The 21,916-nt window shown below is 46.4% G+C and overlaps 3 protein-coding genes across 23 annotated transcripts in view; 1 reads left to right on the forward strand and 2 right to left on the reverse strand.

Moving 5' to 3' along the window:
• Positions 1 to 42: 42 nt before the first annotated feature.
• On the forward strand, positions 43 to 8,239 carry LOC6528897 (nidogen). Its single transcript, XM_002089893.4, has 12 exons — positions 43 to 644; positions 2,555 to 3,034; positions 3,129 to 3,890; positions 4,032 to 4,685; positions 4,935 to 5,205; positions 5,269 to 5,414; positions 5,475 to 5,884; positions 6,020 to 6,177; positions 6,708 to 6,962; positions 7,019 to 7,193; positions 7,256 to 7,540; positions 7,600 to 8,239. Exons 1-12 carry the CDS (start codon positions 414 to 416, stop codon positions 7,853 to 7,855), a joined length of 4,083 nt encoding a protein of 1,360 aa, XP_002089929.3. The 5' UTR covers positions 43 to 413; the 3' UTR covers positions 7,856 to 8,239.
• On the reverse strand, positions 5,988 to 6,731 carry LOC26535675. Its single transcript, XM_015199165.2, has 2 exons — positions 6,579 to 6,731; positions 5,988 to 6,520 (listed from the first exon to the last, which is right to left on the reverse strand). The coding sequence occupies exon 2, from the start codon at positions 6,516 to 6,518 to the stop codon at positions 6,213 to 6,215; it is 306 nt and encodes a 101-aa protein (XP_015054651.1). The 5' UTR covers positions 6,519 to 6,520; positions 6,579 to 6,731; the 3' UTR covers positions 5,988 to 6,212.
• Positions 8,240 to 8,343: 104 nt separating the features above from the next.
• The window catches only part of LOC6528898 (potassium channel subfamily T member 2), a 96,408-nt gene continuing 82,835 nt past the window's right edge, over positions 8,344 to 21,916 (reverse strand). For 7 of the 21 annotated variants that reach the window (XM_039371376.2, XM_039371367.1, XM_039371369.1 and 4 more), the window contains 17 exons: positions 21,448 to 21,597; positions 21,081 to 21,340; positions 19,850 to 20,152; positions 18,296 to 18,607; positions 17,912 to 18,062; positions 16,942 to 17,493; positions 16,204 to 16,309; positions 15,922 to 16,137; positions 15,703 to 15,866; positions 15,530 to 15,641; positions 15,272 to 15,457; positions 15,012 to 15,218; positions 12,564 to 12,740; positions 11,868 to 12,073; positions 11,354 to 11,711; positions 10,276 to 10,464; positions 8,344 to 10,216 (listed from right to left, as the gene is read on the reverse strand). In XM_039371376.2, coding sequence (XP_039227310.1) covers positions 9,929 to 10,216; positions 10,276 to 10,464; positions 11,354 to 11,711; positions 11,868 to 12,073; positions 12,564 to 12,740; positions 15,012 to 15,218; positions 15,272 to 15,457; positions 15,530 to 15,641; positions 15,703 to 15,866; positions 15,922 to 16,137; positions 16,204 to 16,309; positions 16,942 to 17,493; positions 17,912 to 18,062; positions 18,296 to 18,607; positions 19,850 to 20,152; positions 21,081 to 21,340; positions 21,448 to 21,597 — 3,937 coding nt within the window. In that variant the 3' untranslated portion in view covers positions 8,344 to 9,928. The remainder of the gene's footprint in view (positions 10,217 to 10,275; positions 10,465 to 11,353; positions 11,712 to 11,867; positions 12,074 to 12,563; positions 12,741 to 15,011; positions 15,219 to 15,271; positions 15,458 to 15,529; positions 15,642 to 15,702; positions 15,867 to 15,921; positions 16,138 to 16,203; positions 16,310 to 16,941; positions 17,494 to 17,911; positions 18,063 to 18,295; positions 18,608 to 19,849; positions 20,153 to 21,080; positions 21,341 to 21,447; positions 21,598 to 21,916) is intronic. The other 14 variants (XM_039371381.2, XM_039371379.2, XM_039371378.2 and 11 more) reach the window with 12 other exon arrangements.

Raw genomic sequence — 21,916 nt, forward strand, 5'->3', positions numbered from 1 at the left:
GAGAATCAACCGCGGAGGCGACGGCCAATCAGTCGAGAATCTGTTGGCAAGGCGTGCAGTTCGTTCGGGTTTCCTTGCTCTCGTGCTCAGGAAGCAGAAAGCAAAAGAAAAGCAGAAGCAAAAGCAGAGGAGCTTGGCCGCCACTTGGAGTGACAGTTCCAAAATTCCGTCAAACTATACACACGCCATAAACCTCTATATATACTCGTCGAATAGATAGTGCCACCAAATTTTATTTATAAACCGCCTATATTTTTGGATCAAACTTGAGGCGAAAGCAAAAGTGCTTCAGAAATTCGGTTTTGTGTCTAGAGTGAAAATGTCTGTGGCGAAATTGTAAAATCCCCGCGTGTCAAAGTCAAAGAAGTAGAGAGATATTCAAGTCAGGAAGGACCCATCCATATCCCGCCACAATGCCGAACTTCGGCAGTAAGTTGATCGCCTGCCTGCTGCTCAGCTCGCTGATCCTGGTCAGCGGACAGTTCGAGCACTATCTGGACAGCCTGCGCGCCTCGGAATTTTACGAGTTCGAGGAGGGCTCCTTGGGCAGCATACAGTTCTTGCCCAAGGGCGACAGCGAGACGATCGTGCTGCAATTGGAGCAGCCCATTCACTTTTACGGGGAGCAGTACGAGCAGCTCCATGTGAGTACCCCTGGTATAGCCCCCTCAGTAAATGCAGAATCGAGTGAGACTACAAAGTATCTCAAAGATTGTGCACTGAATGAATTTTTGCAGCGTGCAGGGTGACGAGGTGATAAGCCCGCGTCGATAAGGGGCAATCTATATGCAAACACAACGCGGTTCAATAGTTTCTAGACTACTATGCATCTATTTCTGGGGGAGCCCGCTTTGTTGTGATGGCCGCGTATTTATAGGCGACATTAATTTTCGGCAAAACATGACAGGTCGCACATCGATTTCCACACACGCACCCCACTCGAAAGGTGTCCCAATCGCCAAGTGGCGTACATCCGCAGCTACAATCCGCAGCCACTTGAGGGTGGTCCAAGACCAAAACCCAAACCCATTGATGTCGCTTTGCCGCCTTGGCCAGTTGCCAGATGCCAGAGCTCCGGGCATCCGAGGGTCTGAGTGGTTTCGGCACTTGGCAGCCAAAGTTATGAGTTCTCCGAACTGAGAGCATACTGCGAGTGTCGCCTATTTTTGAACGCGCTTTTTTATCTGTTCTGCATTGAGTTAGTTAATTAACTGAATTTATGTGTCTGACGTAGAGAAATAGCACGCGGCACAGAATCGGAACGGCTAAAACAAGCACTATGGCCATAGAAATCCATAAATTTTATTGAAATTCCTTCGCGGACTGTTTAAAAAGTCCGGAGGAGCCAGTAGTCAGCTCCAAAGCGCTTGGGTCGGACTGGTGTCGAATCCATTGAGAAAGGGTATAAATAAACTCCTAAATAGTCCATAATACAGTCGGCAAAAGCGTGAGAATAATGTCAGCCTAGATTTCATCAAAAGAAAAATATCAAAATATTGTTGTTATAAAACAGAATGAAAAGATCATTTGAGGATATGAATTGGCTATTCCTAATTACATTATAACTAAACAAAATCTACTTGTGTGTTTTTGCTTGTCAAAATGATAATTAAATAAGACGTTTCATTAGGCTTCTTAATCTGTATAATCTTACTGGATTTGTCTTTTTGTATGAAATGCAACACTCACTCTTTATCAAAACAGAAACTATTTTAATAATACTTTAAATATTTTGAATACGTTGAGGCTATCCCAAGTCTTAAATAACTCATGTGTGAAAAAGATGCTGAACAGGAACGAAGTATTTGATGTTTGCTTTCCCAACCTCAATTTGGCATCCATTGTGGCATGTTGCATATCCATGTAGAGTTGGGTATCCATACAAATCACCTGCCAAGCTGCCGGAATTTCCAGGCATACCGTGCTCCCCCATCGAGATGAACGGAACCCGTGGAGCCACCAGAGTGACATGATTTATGCAATGGCCTGTCGGCAACCACAAGAAAGCATTTCGGAAACACCTGTGCTCCCATTCCGGGTTGTTTATTCAGATTGCCTGTTGCATCGATGGAGTTGCAGCTAATTTTAGACGGATCGTTAGGCGGATGTCGGTCGAGGACTCAATTAGGAGGCACTGCAGCAGATCAATTAATATGCATCTCGAAGCACATCCCTTCGTCAGATCATTTGCCGCCTTGTTAATGGTTTGTTGTTGTTTTTGTTTTGTTTCCGCCAGGCGAATGGCCATTAGGAGTTAAGTGGCCCGTTAGCACTTCACAAGGCGCACTGATTGCCACGCCATATGGAGGCCAAGTATTTCCACTTCAAACGATCCCATGTGGAACTTCCTTATTCCCATACACTTAACAAAATAATCTTGGTAGCAAAACATTTTGTACAACACCCAAGGTATTCATTAGGATCCATGTTTAAAGATATTCCTACTCAGCACCATAAACACATTTGTAAACTCTAAATGTGACGAAGACAATTGTTATTTTAAATGTAACTCCTTAATATTATCTATTTATGCTTCTTTTTTTAAATTCCCCAGATCAACACCAATGGCATCCTCACCTTGAACTCCGAGTTCCCCGAGTACCTGAACCAGCCCTTTCCGCTGGAATATGCTTCCATAGCGGCCTTCTACTCGAACGTGGACACCTCGTTCAGCGATGAGGGCAGTTCGATCTCTCTGTTCGAGTCCAAGGAACCAAGTATCCTCGACAGAGCCTCCAGTTTGGTGCGTTATGCCTTTAGCAGCCAGTCTGAATTCGCGGCTCGCCAGGTGATCGTAGCCACGTGGCGCAATGTGGGCTACTTCGATTCCAAGACGGACCGTCTGAATACCTTTCAGGTGGCACTGATTGCCAACGATCAGAGCACGTTTGTGCAGTTCATCTATCCGGATGGCGGTCTCAACTGGGTGCAGGGCGAGACAGCTGGATTGGGTCTCCCAGACATTCGTGCCCAGGCAGGATTTGTGGCTGAAGATGGACGCTTCTACACCTTGAACGGTTCCGGATCGGAAAATGTAAGTGTGATATGCATTTAAAAAGGTAGAACTAGTGGTTATCTACATTTTTTGTTGGTGTTTTTCGTATAATTCCCCCATTTCCTTTCTATAGGCCCGTTTCCTGAGCGAAAGCACCAACCTGGGAGTGCCCGGAGTCTGGCTGTTCGAAGTAGCTCCCATTGAGAACGAACAGAACGTGAGGACTCCCGACAATGCCGAGTCCCTGACAGAGTCCCCCGCTTTGGCACAGAGCTGCCAGGCTCACGCCCATCAGTGCCACGAGAAGGCCGAGTGTCACGACAAGGCCGAAGGATACTGCTGCGTCTGCGGATCCGGATTCTATGGCAATGGAAAGTCCTGTCTGGCCAATGATCAACCGATCCGAGTGACTGGAACTTTGACCGGAGAGCTGAACAAGCAGCCCGTCAGCGAGGATGCCAAGCTGCAGTCGTATGTGGTGACCAGCGAAGGTCGCACTTATACCACCATCAATCCCCTGACCCCCGAACTGGGTGCTCAACTGCGGCTGGTCCTCCCACTGCTCACCACTGTGCCCTGGCTGTTCGCCAAGTCGGTGGGTGGTGTAGCCAATGGATACCAACTGACCGGTGGTGTCTACACCCATGTATCGCGTTTGCAATTTGATTCTGGGGAGAATCTCCATGTGAATCAGACCTTTGAGGGCCTCAACTACTGGGATCAGCTATCAGTGAAGATTGAGGTCTATGGCGAGGTTCCTGCAGTGTCATCGGAAGCAGTTATAATCCTACCCGACTACGTGGAGGAGTACACTTTCGAAAGACCTGGAGAACTCAAATCGGTGCAGGTCCTAAATCTGAATATTTCGGAAGAGCAGCGTGTGTTGGGACTTCAGGTAGGCCAAGTCCTTACTTTTTATAAAATTCTAATGTACGTTTGGTGGGCCGAATAGTCCGCATATGGTAAAATACCCGTACCATAAATTTAAATAATTTGTTAAAACGATTTTAAAATTTTGTTTTGATGAATTTTGCAGGTGGAGCAAAGGATTTTGTACCGCAGCTGCCTTCGCGATGACGAGGCGGATCCCAGTGCCACCAAAGTGCTGCAGAAGATCTCCAAAATAGATCTGGACTATGTGGAGCGCGACCAGGCTCTGCGCATTGGCGCCATTAGCAAGGTGGGCGTGACCCCCGAATCGAATGCCTGCAACGATGGTACCGCCGATTGCGTGGACAACTCGGTTTGCGTTCCTTACGAGGACACCTACCGGTGCGACTGCTACCACGGTTTCGCTGCTCAGCTCGACGAGCGTGGAGTGGAGGTCTGCCTGGACATCGACGAGTGCGCGACAGGCTCACACGTCTGCGACAAGAACGCTGTCTGCGACAACACAGAGGGCGGATTCACCTGCTATTGTACCGAAGGATTCGAGGGCAACGGCTACCGTTGCCTGACCAACAGCACCGCTGACAACATTGAGTACCCGCCAGCAGTCGAGGGTCAAGCTGAACCCACATCTGAACCCACCTCTGAACCAAACCCCAATCCCAGCCCGTATCCCGGCCAGGTACATGACCAGGAGCGGGAAGGAGGAGAGGAGCCTGAGGAGGACCGTGATCAGTATCATTATCCGGATCCCTATCCATATCCTGAGGAGCAGTTGCCCCAACACCCCGATGAGTGCTACGTGAGTAAACAAAAATATTTCAATAAGGCGATGAGGCAATTGCATGAATGTAGAGCACGGAGAAGAAAACATCTCTAATTCCATAAATCAGTTTTACTGGGTTTAACATGAAATCATTACTATTATTCATACCAAAAATCAATATTCTGTGCTCTTTAAGAACGAAATGAGCGCTGAACAGTAGGCAACATTTTTGGTAAATGTGTAGCGCACATCTTTTCATTATGTGTATCATCATTTCGTATTCAGCGCTGCTCAAAGGACGCCGACTGTTACAAGGGACGTTGCACCTGCCACGAAGGATTCGACGGCGATGGCTACACCTGCACCAATATTTGCGGACATGGCGAAGTCTGGGAGAACGGACGTTGCGAGCCTCTGTTGCTTGAGAGGCATGATGTGGATCCGCTTTGCAATGCTCTAGGGGAATGCCGATGCCCCTATGTATACGAACTAAGCGAGGATAGCCTGCGCTGCGTCTACGTGCCAGAATTCGATGGAGAAAGGAATGCCGATCTGAGTGAGAGTCTAATTGGAATGATTGAAGGCGTCGGGATAACTTAACCACATTTGTACCTTGTAGTTCCCTGTGATGTGGATGACAACTGTCACTCTAACGCCACATGCAATTGGTATACCCAGGAGCTTCGTCACGTTTGCACCTGCCAGCCGGGATTCAGAGGCGATGGATACAACTGCGACCCAATCAGCGACGACTCGTGTGCAATTGCAAGTTATTATAGCTCTTAAATATGAATCCCCGTGACAGCATCTTTGAAACCCTTTCAGAGACCCGATATCTGTGACGTTCATGCCAACTGCGTTTATCAAGAGCAGCTGGGCAAGTCGGAGTGCCAGTGCCAGGCGGGCTACGCAGGCGATGGGTTTCGCTGCCAGTTGGCCGCCGAGTGCCAGTCCGCAGAGCATTGTGGCGAGAACGCCTTCTGCGACGACGGCGTCTGCCGGTGCCAAGCGGACTTCGAGCGGGACGTCAGTGATCGCTGTGTGCCAGCGGGACGTTGCGGCAGCGTCTTCTGCGGCTCGAATGCGATCTGCAAGTGGGACTCGGTGCAGGGCGTCCAGTACTGCGACTGCCTAGAAGGATATCAGGGCGATGCTCTCATAGGATGCACCAGCAAGCCCCTGTCCTGCCACATCCTCAACAACTGCGGCATCCACGCCACATGCGAGCCTACCGAGTAAGGGTCTCAATCACCGAATAATTTTTAATCAACTGACATTTTTCCAATATCCAATACTCAGCTTGAGCTTGGGTCATCAAGGTCATAAAACGAAGAGATATAAATAATAATTTTCTGCTGCTTTATTTTTAGGGATCCGGCCAATTACGGGTGTCAGTGCATCGCTGGTTTCAAGGGAGATGGATACGTGTGCATCGAGGAGCAGAACTGCCTGAACAACCCGACGTTGTGCGACATGAATGCTCAGTGCCGTTCGACCAATTCCGGTCTAGTCTGCGTCTGCAATCAGGGTGAGTTTGGTATGAATTCGCGGGAAGCCCCGATCTCACTGCGGGCGGGTGGTGCGCTCCTCAGGACCACTCCTCTTTTGTTCGCACGGGGCGCAGGAGTTAAAGAAGCAGAATCCGAAAATGGACAAAGCCAGGACCACATTGAAATAGCCGTTGTTGCGGTCCCAGGTCAGCGGATGCATAAAGAATTCGCGCATGGACTGAAAGTGCGTAGGGCGCTTGTTGGGCTCGTCGGATATGCTGGGCTTGAAGTTTTGTTGGTTCAAGGATCGCGATTTCAGTTTAAGCCCATCGGCCGATGGACGCCAAATCTTGGTCAGCACCTTCTGGGTATGACGCATCCCTTAAAGGAACACAAATTGAAATATCTGGGTATCTATAAGCCATAGAAGGGAACTTACCGTTTAATTTATCAGAAAGCTGGAAATTTTGAAATGCGGGAAGGAAAGTTGAAAGACTGAGGCAGCTAGGAGCACTACGATCAACCGTATTCTTTATTAGCTAATAAATGTGTTGCTTTTTCATTTCAGGCTTCTACGGTAATGGATCCTTGTGCCAGGAGCGTCAGCATCAGGACTCTGACTTCTTGATTGTCAGCCAGGGTGTGATGATCGCTCGCGTTCCGCTAAATGGACGCAATGTGCGTCCCATCTCGGTGGCCCAAATGGCCATTGGCCTGGACAAGGATTGTGTAGAGGGTCGAGTCTACTGGGGCGATATTTCGACCAAGAAGATCGTGAGCGCCAAATACGACGGCACTGATCTGCGACCCTTTATCACCACTGGTAGGATAACATTATTTTAGGCAGAAGCAAATGCCTAAAACTATCACTCTCCTCAGATATTGAATCTCCCGAGGGTATTGCCATTGATGTGATCTCGCGACGTCTTTACTGGGCGGACTCAGCAAAGGATACCATCGAGGTGGCCAGCCTGGACGATTCTTCCTTGCGGGCAGTAATCATCAATAAGCAGCTCGTCAACCCCCGTGGTATTGCCGTGGATCCCTACAGGGAGTAAGTGTCGTCCTGCTTTAATCACCCTTTCCAAATTGCCTTCTAACTGTATGCTTTACCAGGAAACTGTTCTGGTCGGACTGGGACCGCGAATCACCCAAAATCGAGGTGTCTAACCTGGACGGCACTGGTCGAGAGCTTCTGCTGGGTAAGGATGCCGTAACTCTGCCCAACTCCTTGGTGGTGCTCGAGAACTCCGGAGAGGTGTGCTACGCGGATGCCGGAACAAAGAAGGTGGAGTGCATCGACCCGCAAAACCGCCAAATCCGCACCATCTCCAACGAACTGTCCTATCCCTTCGGCATCACATTCACGCACGATCAGTTCTACTGGACAGACTGGACCACGTGAGTTCTTCGGATATTTTTAGTCCGAAAGGTATACTAATAGGAATATCTTTTTGTAGAAAAAAAGTGGAGATCGTTGACAGCTTCGGAGCACGCCAGACGGCCATTCAGCCGCCCTTCTTTGGCAGCCACAAGATGTACGGCATGACCGTCGTGGAACAGCACTGCCCGCAGTACCAGAGTCCCTGCCAGATCGGCAACGGCGGATGCACGGACTCCCGGCTCTGCCTGGTCAACCGGCAGGCTCCCTCCGGAAAGAGCTGCAAGTGCACCAGCGCCTCTACTGGATGCACCGTGCCGGCGCCCGGCTACTAATTCTATGTTAAATGCAAACTGAAATTATTTTTCGATACGTATACAATTACACAAAAATCAAGTTAACCAAAGCGCGGAAGGGTATCGAAGTAAACTAAACTAAATTTACTTAACTAACTAGGAGTGCCTGGGTGCCATTTCAAAGAAGAATAATTAATAAAAAGAAAAAGCTAGAAATTTAGCCAGAATTTAATTGTTTGGGAAAAGCGTTTTTTTGAACCAATGTTCAACAATTAATTCAATAGTTAATTCAGAAAATCATATTGTAACCATCTTGAGACCTCTCAGTTAAAGGCACATTCTTACATAAATCACGAATTTTTATAAGACCGAATGTATGTTCAACCCACTTTGGCGACAATTAAATTGAACTGAAAAACCAAATTCATTCTTTTAAGAACCCAGTTCTAGCTTAGGAAGCACACGTAAAACTAGTGGTTTAAACTTAATAAAAGTTGGAAGCTTTGTAATAAAAAAGGCGATATAACTATTTCCAACTATAGTTTGAGTTTATTGTGAGTTCTGCTCGGCATGCCTTAAAGAGCATGGCGCCGATAAATATTACAGCAAGTTTATACCCTAGTTCGCACTAATCGTATCGTACTAATCGTTCCGCAGCCAATGCCAATTGCGGCTCAGTTAACTACTTTTGTACATTGAGACATCGATTTGATCTATGTGGCCTATGTGGTTGCAGATGTACAGATTCAGTAGTATACAGATCTATATGTGTCTATATAAATAGGTTTCTGGGGTGCTAGGCATAAGCTAAACTAGGTATTCCCTCGAGACACTGGAATGCATTTCATCGTCATCGTTGACTAAAATTTCCTTATAAAACTGACGTAAGTGCTTTAACTAACATTTTTGGTGAGTGTTTGTGTGGTTTGTGTTATGTGGTATGTGGGTTGAGTAGGTACATAGTTTGCTTTAATTAATTTGTAAAGAGCCTATAGCTGGGATCGAATTGAGTTACACTTTTCTACTGGGTTGTGTTAGATGTGAATGCTGGTACACATAGCTCATTGAATTTGGTACAGTTTCCGATATTTGATCCTTTGTTCAAACTAGCCTTAAATAGTTAACTCTAAACTATATATCTAAATTCTGTTGTCTTTCGAATTAAGTTTTGTTCATAAGGTTATAGTAGTTTGTTTTTCCCTTTTTTTTTTTAATTTGAATGCATGGTTGGTTCTTACTCACATAGTTTATATACAAATTGTTTGATTTATTTTAATATATGTATACATATTTCTGTAGGTTGTGTAAAGCATTAGAGTATACCAAAGCCCGTTCCAATTTATGTTATGAAAACCGTTCACTTTCACTTTCCCTTTCTTTTTTTTTGTTTTTCTCCTTCTTTCTCTCCTATAGTTATGTAGAACACTTCTAGTAGTTTTACAAAATGTGAATCTGAATGTGTGTATAGTACAAGACATTGATAGCACCTTCATATATGTATCTATATGGGGTTAAATGTGGGTCAGAGAAAGATCCTCCCGAAGGAAGGGGAAGCTACACCGAGCTGAAGCCCGACAAAGTAATCATACCTAAGGTATATACATGGTTTTTTCGTTAAAGCCCGATCTATTTGATAGTTTGCTACATCTGGCTTAGAACTAGGCGTCAGATATATACAGTTATAAAGTTTGCTTATTCATCGCCCCACCTATCCAATAGTTTAACTACATTTGTTGTTCCCAAAACACAATTTGCCGCGGCTTCCTTTGTACAAAGCCGACATGTTCATAGCTTACAACTAATTTGCAAAACATGCAATATACATAATACTCGTATGCCTACTCCCTAGCGAAAAACTGATAAGCCACGCTCGACTCCCTAGTGATCTATTAAATGTACGCGACTAACCTATTGGGACTCGAAGTGGACTAAAAGAGAACACACACCACAGACAGCCTTTGGGGTGGGTGGGTTTATTTGGTTGGGTTCCTAATACTTTCGCTCTGCCTAGAACTTATCTCTACGGGTGTGTCTGTGTGTGCTGGCCGAATTCTATATCCACTTGTTTTTCGACATGGAGGAGCGGAGTCGGCGCCCCCACATCAGGTTGTATCATACGATCGTTCCCTGCAAATGCTGTGGCGATGACACCTGAGATGACTGCTGCCCCAGCGAGTCCTGTGCTTGCAGTGACCCACTGGCGCCCGAAGAGGTACTTGGTCCGGGTCCCAGGTCAGCGGTGTTAATGGCTAGTGAGGAGCCGCCGCCCAGCATGCCGCCGGTGGAGGAACCTGCTCCAGATGGGTTAATGCCACCTCCACCGCCACCGCCCAACACACAAGGCACACCTAACATGGGTGTGGGCTCCTCGGGCGGTGTCACCTGCAAGGAGATCTGGTTCTGAGGGAGAGAGAGAAGTTAGCTTTTTTGTGAACTATACAGATCAGTATGGCACCCACCTCCATGCCGATGCTACCGTTTAGGGATATCTTAATGGGGTTACTATGGTTGGTTGCCTGCATGAGCGTGGTGAAGTGGCTTATGCCGATCTCTTCCAGCGACGACTTTCTCCGGCCGTGGCTGACGCCCACGCTGGGAAGGCCCTGTCGCAGGGACGAGGATCGACGCAGCAGGATATCGTTGTCGATCTGCAATAAGAGCAACCATGGGGAACATCCACCAAAATTGGCGATCATTAGTGGGGTTAGTAAGCCTAAGACAACGATATACTTTGATACCAACGAAACTCAATTACGTTTACACATACAAATTGGCAATTGTTGCAGTAACAGTTACAGTTACTCAAAGAACTAAACGAACACATAAAGAAGAAACACATGAACGTCAACTCGAAATGCGGCTCGATGGTGAGGCTAATTTGTTTTCAGCTTGGACACCTAAATGAAACGTGTCTAATATTTCGAGAGTTCCTTGTTTTAGTGATTATTCTCTGGGTGCGGACTACGACTACGGTTTACTGTTAAAGTTGATTGTTGCAGTTGTTTTTGCGGTTGCTGCTGTTGATTGTTGCAGTTGCTGCCGTGCTTGTTTGGAGGGGTGATCTGCGGCCTATTTTTGTGTTCCCATAATTTTGATGCTCAGTGTGAGAGTGCAAATGCATGTCCCAGAAATGGGACAAGCAACAGAGTGAACACATTCGTTTGTCAAAGCCAATTTCTTAAGAAACCAACAATTAAATCAAGCTTTTAGAAAAGTGGTATTGTGGTGGTTAGTGGTATTTTTGGGCACACTTAAGAGATTTTCCGATTTAGTTTATGCTGCGATCGAAAGTTTCAAATTTAAGATAAAGTCATACAAGGATTCGTAATGTGGTGGGAGTGGGCATCGAACATTAATGATCGCAGCATAAAGGTAATTTAATTTTGTGGTCCTGTTGATTCTAAACATAAATGTTTAAATGTAACAAACAAACGTGGAAACGTGAATCGAACCAAACGAACAAACATAGAGAGGGAAATCGGTGGTGTGTGTTTGGTGTGTGTGGAAAAAGTGTGTGTAATAGGAAAAATAGCCAACCCGCAATGAGTTACTCCGTCCTCGCTGATTGCCAACCACCGTCGGACTGTCGGGTAGAGAAAGAGAATTCGATTTAATTTGCTGCATCGGGGGGCTACAGCGCTGCGAGGTTGATCCATACCCGGCCAAGGTCTGAACGCTCTGCATTTGCATGGGGTTCAAGCCGGCAATGCCGGATCCTCGACGCGATCCAGCCCCGACGGCGGTGTTGGCCATGTTCATGTTCATCTGCGGCATCTGAGGGCCACATGTGGCTCCCAGGTTAATGTTCGAGCAGAACGAGATGTTTGACTTGCGGCGCGAGTTGTGTCGCTCGAAGGTCTTTTGGGCGGAGAACGGCGACGGCCTCACCAAGTATCTAAGGGGAAACATTAATATTAAAATATAGAACAAATGAACAAAAGAAGTATATAAAACCACTATGTACTAAGTTATGAGATAGCTAGGTTAAAAATAATTCATATGAGGCGCCTGAACAGGGACCCTTATTTAGATAGAAGTGAGTAATACTCACATGAGATCGCCTTCCTCCAGTTTAAGATCACAGCTCGGGTTGATTATCACATAGGACAGGTGGTTGCGCTTCTCGCTCACATCGTCATAGTCAATCGTGGGTAGATTCAGAGACTCCATCCGACTGCGTACAAGATTCGCGATCTCCGCGCGCTCGATCTGCTGAGCGTGGTTGTCCCTCGCCTCGTCGGCCAGATTGATGGAATACTAAAAGATTTAAGTACTTTCTAAGCACACTACTTTGGGGTAAGTAATTTACATGATGTTACAGGCCAGTTTGGGTTCCCACTTGACATAATTGAAATTTAAAGAAAGCGTCATACCCTTCAGAAACCAAACCATTCCCAATAAGATACTTTGCGAGGAAACCCCAAAGAGGCCCGTTTTAAGAATGTGCTAACTGATCCTGAGTGTGTGTTGTTGTTGTGCGGAGATGCAGTCGAGTGGAGCTTTGATAGACCGATGAGCTGCATCGTCCCTTGCTGGTTTAGTTGTTTTAGTTGTAGTGAATCATGCTACCATACAAAGAACATCATGCTGCAGAAGCCGGAATGAAATCAAGACGGACCTACCTGAAACTTAAACCAAACTTCAATGGCACCCCTTAACCCCCGCCCTTTACCGCCGAGATACTCGTACAGTTGAGTGGAGAGATTGGAGAGAAATGGAGAATGCAGTTGAGTGGGGCGCTACTTACGGATGATCCCTTGCGCTCCGAGCAACCGCCCAGGCAGTTGACCGACCGCTGGCGGTGCGGCTGAGGCCGGAAGCTGCTGGCGCCACCTGTTGCCGACCCAGGCGGACGGTAGGTGACCCCGCGCAGCATTTCCGTCGAGTCCTTCGTCGAGTCGGGCGTGCCGGTCTCCTCGTCGTACTGAGGCATGCCCATGATTAGTTTGGTGTATGCAAATTCGAGTTCAATGAGTTTGGTTAAACACAAAATGATTTACATATTTAATTGGTTTTTAATTGAAATGGCAAATTGCTTTCACTGCTCTCGGTGTTCTAGTATGCATGTGTGTGTGAGAGAGTATCAGTGTATCAGTATGGTATGGTGATTGAGTTGTGGCCTTAGCAAAATGGTTAACATTTAGGTTGTTTAGGCATGCCGTGGGGAGGAAACACGCAAAAGTTTGTTTCCCCCTTCCGCTAACGGTTGAATTCAAAAATTTCAAGAACTGAAAACACGAGATTTATTGATTTAAAAAGCCAGAAAGCAAAAAGTTTCTCAACCAAAACCGATAAAAACTCTAAAAAGGTGCTGGGCAAGCTATTGGCGGTTGTTTATCAACTGGGATATAGAGAAAACAAAGTTTCGACCATTGGGACTACATTTCACCTACTTCGGGTTTTCAAGTCTAATTAGATAATTTTTTTTTTTGTGTTTGCCAAATAACCCAAAACTGTTTGCCCATCCCCCATGCGGTTGGCTCTTATTGATTTTCAAATCGAGCGAGCATTTTTAATGAGCAATCAGCGGCGTATCTGGGCAGGGACAAAAACTTTGAGTAATTGGGGAGTTGTTCCATGCCAGAGAATGGGTTGGAAAGAGTCACAACTGCAATGCCTGGCACAATGCAAAGTAAATGCAATCAGCTAATTAAAAGGCGGCATGCACACAAACAAATCGGAAAGAAAAAAAAACTGAAACTGAAACTAAAACTAAAGCCGAAGGTCAAATTAAAGCCGGAAAAGCCAAGCATGCAGCAGCCAACAGGTCACGCAAAAAGGACCAACAGGATGGGATAGGAGTTACCACTACCCACTCCCAGGAACAACAACTACGACTAGACTACACACAGTTACACACAACGAATTGGAGGCCAGGCTAAAGGGCAGGCATATGAGAATGTATGAAGTGTAGCTGGTGTTTTCGGTATTTCATTGGTATTTTCTTTGTTTTCGTTTTCATTTTCATTTTCGCTTTCACTTTTTCTTATTTGCTTTTCGCTTTAGGGAACTCACTGCGTGCGTGTGCGTCAGGTCCAATACAAACGCAAATCAATTGTTCAATTGGTACAGCGGGGCGTATGTGTAATTTGTATGAGTAATTTCATTTCTAATATGCTCACAGAATGCTGGCTAATGGTTCGTCTGTCTGATCTGTTATCCTATCGGATGATGAATGCTATGACGAAAAAACTGAATTCAAAAACAAAACGGCCGATTGGGATGTGGGCGGAAACTTGCGGCCCGATCTGCAACAAGGTCAGAGCTACTGGAAAAGAAAACAAAATAGGGAGGACAATCTAAACGGAAACTGCAATGGGAGTGGGAGTCGTAAACGGAATCAGAATCAGCACGCTACACTTTGTATAAATGAGTATATTCTGGTATGTAGGAGTTTACTTGAAAGGGAGTGAGTCGTTGCTAATAGCGTCAATCAAGCCTTTATTATATATATTTTAGGATAAATCTATATCTTTACCATCGCCGCCGTTTATGGTTACAAAATTTAAAGGATTATATATATTTCGGTATATATAGAGTATATATATATATATTTCGGTATATATATATATAGAGAGAAAGAGCGAGAGAGGAAAACAGGTAAACGTATGCACTTAACATTATTCGAGGTAAATATGCAAACTTCGTATGATGAACAGACTTGAGACTCAATGCAGTTAGTAGTAAAGCGTAAGCGTGTGATTGAGAACACAAAAGCCAAAACTAAAACACCAACTGAGGGATAGTGAAACCAAAAACCGAACCGAACAGAACACAGAACCAAAAAGACTTCGATTAGGCCTCGTCATCATCTGGGGAACTCAATTAGTTAATTTGCAACTGAAGTTAAAATGTTATCGTTTCTGTTTAATTTGCTTTTCGCTGTGTTTCGGTGTGTGTACCTAATCGCAGCTCGAGATGCGAATAAGTGAGCAAAGACAAGTAAAAGACTATAGTTAGAGTAGAGCTAGGAAGATAGAGTTAGACATAGAGGAACAGAGAGATATAGTCAGGCTAAGTGTTGACTGGTGAGTGAGTGGAGTGAGCGTGTTAGTTGGGTTAGAAAGAAATGTATCTCGAGTGTCCTGCAGAGCCGTCCCCCCTTTCAATGGTTGGGGTCGGATGCGCGGTCTAGAAGTTTTAACTTAGGATCTGATCTTGAGATTTGCTATTGTTTGTTTTGCCTTGGACTCACCGATGGACGCAAGCGCACACAATGCCTGCTGAAGGCCGAGAAGGGTCCCCATCTCTCGACCGGTGAGTTACTCACATGAGACGTGTCCACATTCGAGGTGTCCTGCGTGCGGTAAATGCCAATGGGTATTTCGCAGGTGGTGGAGCACAGCTTCTGGTACAGGCGACCATAGGTGCGTATCCACATGTCGTCCTTAGTGATGCGCATCTGCGGGAGGAAACTTAAGACAAATCGCCCATCATCACCTGACTGAGACTTACCGAGGTCAGGAACCCACTGCCCGGCGCCTGGTCAATGCCCAGCAGTAACCGCACAAAGGTAATCACATAGTCCTTCACGAAGGCTTGGTACAGCAGGGTGTCCAGCATGGAGGCACTGAACACGGCTCCTGCGGCAAAGGGCAGGCGGAACATATAGGAGATGTGCGACCCGCGCTCCTTCTCGCGCTGCAATTAAGTGAGCGGCAAATTAACCAAATGTCAACTGAAAAAGGGGCGTGGGGACAACGCGCTACCGACCTTTTCCATTTTGCTCAGATGAAGAGCGTACTTGTCGTGGGCCCGGAACTGCATAAACCTCATGTTGGAGCTCTGCGACAGCTCGGTGATGCTCTTGATGCTGGGGAAGAATCTACAAAGAGACAGTACCAAGTAATGACCATGTTGTACTAGTATAGCTAAGTACCACCTACTTGAACATATTCTGCACGGCCACAATGGTGTTGCAGTCTGAAAGGGAGTCCTCCTCGGCCGAATTTGAGAGCTCCTTGTTGACCACCACCACACTTTCTGCCAAAGTGATGCCAGCCCTCAGCAGATCGTCCAGGCAGTCGATCGAGCCCAGCATCCAGTAGACCTGCGAACCAAGAAGAATCAGAATACTCTAACAAATGTTGAGTGCATTAGCTTACCAAAGGAAAGTACGACAACGCATCTAGGAAGGCTACATCTGGCCTTCTCTCCAGGAGCAGGATGATGGGATTCAACGAGGTCTTCGATCGGAAGTGAGCTCTCAGCGGGATGATGAAGTTGTATATGCCATTGGAGGCGTAATCCGCTGCCAGGATAATCGTCTTGTTCTGCCACTGATACTCCTTTGCATTTCGATAGCTACAGTGCTCGCACACCTGCGAAAGAGATTGGTTTTCGTCCAAATGAAATGGCCTGGCCCAAGGACTGTCAAAGCTACCCACCTGAGCCAACTGCAGACAGCAGAGGGGCTTCTTCTCTTTGAGCAGGTAGCAGAGCGTGGGACTAACGCCTATGAAGGGTGACACAGGTGGAAACCCCTTGACGATGCTAGAATGGCAGACGATACTGGGTTAGACGTGAGCTCCCCGTGGACAAGGCGATGGGCGGCAGGTTTTTAGGGTGGGTTGGTGGGTGGTGAGATGTGCGGGTGGGAAAACAAGCATTTTGTGCTGGGACTCAAACGATTTAGCTACAAGTTGGGAAATTGTGTCGGGTAATAAGGGAAATGCAAACTACGAGCAGATCCAAAGCATTCACTACGAATTAACAGAATGGTGAAACTTAAACTTTAACTGTGATTCTCAAAACCCTGCAGTTGTGCTCCTCCTACAACCACTGCGGATGAAGGCGAAACTTTGGCGCTGTCAGGAAGCCCTATGGAATGAATACACAATTGCAGCCGAAAAACAAAACAAAGCCAAGGAGCAAGCAGAAGCAAATGTGTATTAGATGCAGATGCACCACGGCACCGAGAGCCACGAGAAACAGCACACCATCTCGAGTTGTGCCTCCTTAGTTGGTCCCAGGTAAACGGCGGCGTCATTAAAAGATGACCTGCGGCAGGCAAACAAAAGCAACAACAACGAACGAACAGCAACAACGAGACAAGAACTCTTCAACAAATGGCGTGTGTCCGCAGAATGTCCTCCCCCCATCCCCCCGCCTTCAGTCAGACTTACCAGGAGTAGTCGTAGACCCACACCGGACGCACCGGTCGACGTGTCTCTACGGAACTGCTCGACGTGAATGCCGTTGCCCCACTTCCTGCTGCCATTGCTGTTGTCGCTGCCACCGCCGGCGTTGTAGTTGTGGTGGCAGTGGAGCAACTGCAGGAGCAACATCGCTGCAACTGGCGCCTTCTGGCCGCTAGTCTGGCCAGGGCTCCTCCACCCAGGCCCAGACCCAGACCCACACCCATGCCCATGCCCATGCCCATTCCCATTCCGGGCACCGAGCGGCACTCACTATCGCAGCTGAAGCTCTTTTTCATGACGCGCCTGCGCAACTGCGGTAGATACTCCTCGGATGGAATGGCAGTGTAATCGGCATTAGATCCGGACTCGCCTGGAGAATCTCCTGAATATGCAGGAGCAGCAGGAGCAGCAGCAACGGCAGCAGGGGAAGCGGAAGCATTGGCACTGCAGAAGCTGCAACCGCGCTGAAACGAATCCTCCGAGGAGCTCATGATGAGCGAATAGGTGCGCGATTGTGGAAAGTGCCCGCCCAAGCAGCTGAGGCGAAGTTTTCGATTGTCGTTTAGTTTGATGTGTTCAAAGAATGGTGGTTACAATTAAGGAAGAGGGCGGGTGTCTAGTGCTTAAGTACAACATATACAGTTTACATTCAGTTGGGTCTCGCAATCCTCAACGATTATGATTGCTTTAGGTACAGTATCATACTTCGATCGTTTCGGATTGCTGAGATCGGACTAGCATGGTCTATGTACACAGATTTATGTCAGAGGTTAGTTTCCCGAGGATAACCGTTTAGCTAGGAAATATAGATAGTGATACACATACGTAGTACAATCTGGTTTAGGGTTTAAATCTATATTGATAGAGACACTACACTGGGAAAGGTGGATACGGTGCCTCGGAATAGTGACAAAAAGGGGAGTGTACAGGGTTGGATTAGAGGGGAGATACTTACGCAATCTTCTCGGACGGTGAACGCCAGGGCATCTCGTCGTCGATCTCATCATCACTCTCGTCCCCCTCTTCGCCATCGTCGTTGCCGGCGATGCTGAATGAGGAGGAGGTGAACATGTCGGGCACGGGCAGGATCGAGGGACGTCTACTACCTGAAAATGGGAGTGATTTCAAAACTCAGCGGGATATAGTTTTTTTTAAAAGGATAACCCAAAATCAAGGGTTCTTTAGGCAACTAAAGAAACAACTTTTAAGTCAACAGGTTTTGCTGTTATAATAAAGGAACCTTACAATTAGTTGCTGTGGCTGGCAGCTCACGATATAATCTAAATAGACCTTAGATCGAGTTACTGTAAGACGAAACATTAAAGGGGAAGAAACATACCCCTCCGCTGGTTGAGCACATCCGGACTGAGCAGGTTGGGATTGTTGGCAAAGGGCACATCCAGGTGATTGCCCGTAGTGGTCAGTGTGGCTGGGGTGATACTGAGTGAGGTTCCCATGCTGTGGGCACTACCCAAGCCGAGGCCCCCTCCACCACATCCGCCCGAGCCGCCCGCCATGCTGGGGGATCCCATCGTCTGGGGCGGTGGCGGCAGGGTCGTTGTGGTTATCGTTGCCGCCGTCTGGGTCACCGTCGTGTCCTTGAGGTTCTGCCTAGAGTCCGAGATTATCACAGCCGTCGGATTTTCGCTAGCTGAATTGGGGTGAACCGAAAAGTGCAATTAGTTCCGACCAACTTGACGATCAATATTCATTCTAATTACAACTACTTTGGCACTTTCTATACAGGATAAAATATTCACTAATTTCAGCTGAGCGACAAAAATATGACAGAGAATAGGGCAAAAAGGCAAGTGGAGCGGGGTTTTTGGGGGAAATACTACACGACAAACCTGGGAAAACAACTCGTTAAAAGTCCTCGACAAGCTTGCACTGGCCGGGAAACTTTCGGCAAAGTGATTAAGGTGCAACTTGGCCAAAATGTTGTCTTTCCCCTTCTGCAGTTTTGGTTACTTAATTACATGTGCGACGTGTAGGAAAGGGTAAGCTACGATGACGGGGCTAATTTGAACGCACAATAAGCTAGAATATTTCTATGCAGCTAGTTTCCACGAATTGTTGCGTGATATGGAAATATTATTTACAGTCAGTTCTAGACATCCAAAGCTCATGCTCACACACACAAATAACAAGGCAAACAGAACAGTGCAAAGACAAGCGGAAGAAGAAAATGACGGGCGGAAGTTGAAAAAGTGATGTTTGAGCAAAGACAACTACGAAACGTGAAGAAGAAGCCATGTAAAAAATGAAGCAAACAACAGAAATAGTTTTGCATAGTGGCAAAAGGAGAAAACAGGAAAAAGTGCGAGGCCAGCGTGGGTGTGGTCATTAGGGTGGACCCTGGATTAAAATACTATATTCCGACTTCCGGTTGTCAATAATTTATATTTACAATTACCGCGTGAAAATGTAAGATGTATATTTAACGTTTATTAACGTTAACTACGGCTTATTTTGTGGTGTATCATGCAAGTTTCGATGGTCCACCCTAGTGTTCATGTAGGGGTTTTTATTTGACTGGTGTCTGTGGGAGAAAGGAAAGCAGAAATGGGCTTGGATGGCGCCGGATGTGTGCTTTGACATGGGCAGCGGAGAATGTTATATGGGATGGGTTTTAAAGGCAGCTCAAGCTCCAAAATCGAGATAGCAAGAAAGAAACTGCGAAAGATATATGTATGTAGCTTGGATGTGGGTACGCTAAATCGGTTTTCGGTGAGTGATAGAGTAGGCAAAGAACGTGAACGAAATATCTTGTGATTTGCTTCATTTTTTTGGTAGTATCTTTTCTTTTGGATTCCAAAGATGCGGGTTTTTTCTGGACTTGCGGGCTTTTTACTTTCGTTTGGGGTTTCGGTAGTTCTGGTGTCACACTCACGCACAAATAGTGATGCAAACTCGCCACTGTCAGGTGTTTGCATTGGCAGATGCGGTTGCGGATACGGATACGGTTGCAAGTGGGTGGTGCCGGTGGTGCCACCACCACTATCGTAACTGGGACTGTGGGGCACACGGACACAAACAGACGGCACTGGTGGTGGTGCGGCTGCGGCGGTTGAGGTTGCATTTATTGTTGCTGTTGTTGTTGATGCTGATAGTAATGTTGATGATGTGAAGGTGGTGCTAATTGTTGTTGCTTGTACTGTTGTTGTTGTTACTGTTGTTGTTTTTGTTGGGTTGGCTGTTGTCATAGTCGATGAAGTAGTTTATTGTTAATGTTGTACTTAGACGACATTCATACATAACATTAAACGATAAAACAAGGGGCTTATGTTTTCTACAACTCTGCACTAGTTCCCCCAGCCACCTTTCTGATTTTCCAATTCGATCAAGTTTACATTAATGATACATTTTTAAGTATTTGATCGAAAACGGAAACAGAAATTGGCCCTTATCTCTTTTCTAACGGTATATCAGTTTGAGTGAAGAGTGTTTTCTGAACTAAGGTTGTGTTTGAGTGTGTGTGTGTGAGACTTAGTACATAATCTATCCTAAAATAATAAATTCCTATGAATCATTGTATATGAAACTAGATTAATGTAAAGGACATTGCCTCTAGGACATAAAAGCGTGTTCTGTTTCAGTTCTCAAATGTTGCATTGGTCTACATACAAATTTCGTAAAGGAAAATTAAGCACTTAAGTAACTCCCTCGTGGGAATAAGTTAATTAACAAAGTGGAACCCATACAAAATGATGAAGGTGGAAAGTTTCACAAACTTAAAAAAGAGAAAACAAATTCGGGCAAGGCGAATATTATGAATAACGTTAATTTGAGGCAGACTCGCTCACAAACACACACTTAAAGCGTTTTCTTTTCATTCAGACAAACAAAACAAACTGAAAAGTCGAGGAAAACGACAAAGAAAACTTTGAACTCAGCCTCAAAAATAAGGATTATTCGATAAATGTAAGTAGGAGGAGAGAAAGAGAGAGGTAGAACTGGTTGCTAAATAAGGAAGCTCACAATTCATATATATCATATTTATGTTTATCTGCAAATGGATATACATAGTAGTTTGTTCATTCACTCGCTTGAATTTAAAATGGCAGAACCTCATACAAACACACACACTCACACACTTGGGTCTAAGAAAAGGGTATACCCACCAGTTGCAGCAGTGGCGTGCTGGGAGGCGGATGAGGAGGGGCCGCCCCCAGGTCCTCCCCCCTCCTTGGCAGCTGCCGTGGGGTCCGATGTTTGATTTTGATTGACGACAAATGCGGAATTCTCCTCCTTGGTGATGCTCATGTAATAGCACGTGTCATCCTTTTTCATAATGTGCCTGGGTCCGGGATTCAATAGAATGGTTTCCTCGTAGAATTCCGGTAGCTCCGCCGGCCGCACGCCCACGAGGGCCACCCCATATCTGCGGAAGTGGGATTGTATGGAACGGTCATGGTCATGGTTTAACAGGAATTCCGGCTGTGAACGGAAATTCGGGGATTCCCGAACCGATGGCGTCGGAGTACTCACTTGCGATGCGAATGGAAGCTGGCGTAGGTGAAGCTCTTGCCCTCGTACTCGCCAAAGAATCGACTGTCGCCCAGGACAATGTGGTAGATCTCGTTTCCGGAACACTTGCCGTACAGGCGGTGCCATTCCTCCGGACTCTGCTGGCCCTCCCTGCGGATTGTTCGAAACACATATGTACTTGTAGGGATGTACGAGTATCTCGGGTAGGCTCATGTGAAATGCATGAGTCATGGCTCAGTTGGTGCCCCAATTAGCATTTGCCGACATCTGATTAACACGGCTTCCCATGCCACGCGACCACAGCTCACGGAAACTAAAACTTAAAGCCGCATTTAATTGGAGGTCCCGCAAAACCACCTTCACCTCAACTCGCCATCTGCGCTCTGCTAATTTCACACTTGCCGATGGCGAGTAAGGTTTTTGGTTTTTCTTTGGCATGTCACAAAACGCTTTAATTAAAACTGGAATT

Source organism: Drosophila yakuba, chromosome 2L (genome assembly GCF_016746365.2).
Source record: "Drosophila yakuba strain Tai18E2 chromosome 2L, Prin_Dyak_Tai18E2_2.1, whole genome shotgun sequence".
In the NCBI taxonomy this organism is placed as follows: domain Eukaryota; kingdom Metazoa; phylum Arthropoda; class Insecta; order Diptera; family Drosophilidae; genus Drosophila; species Drosophila yakuba.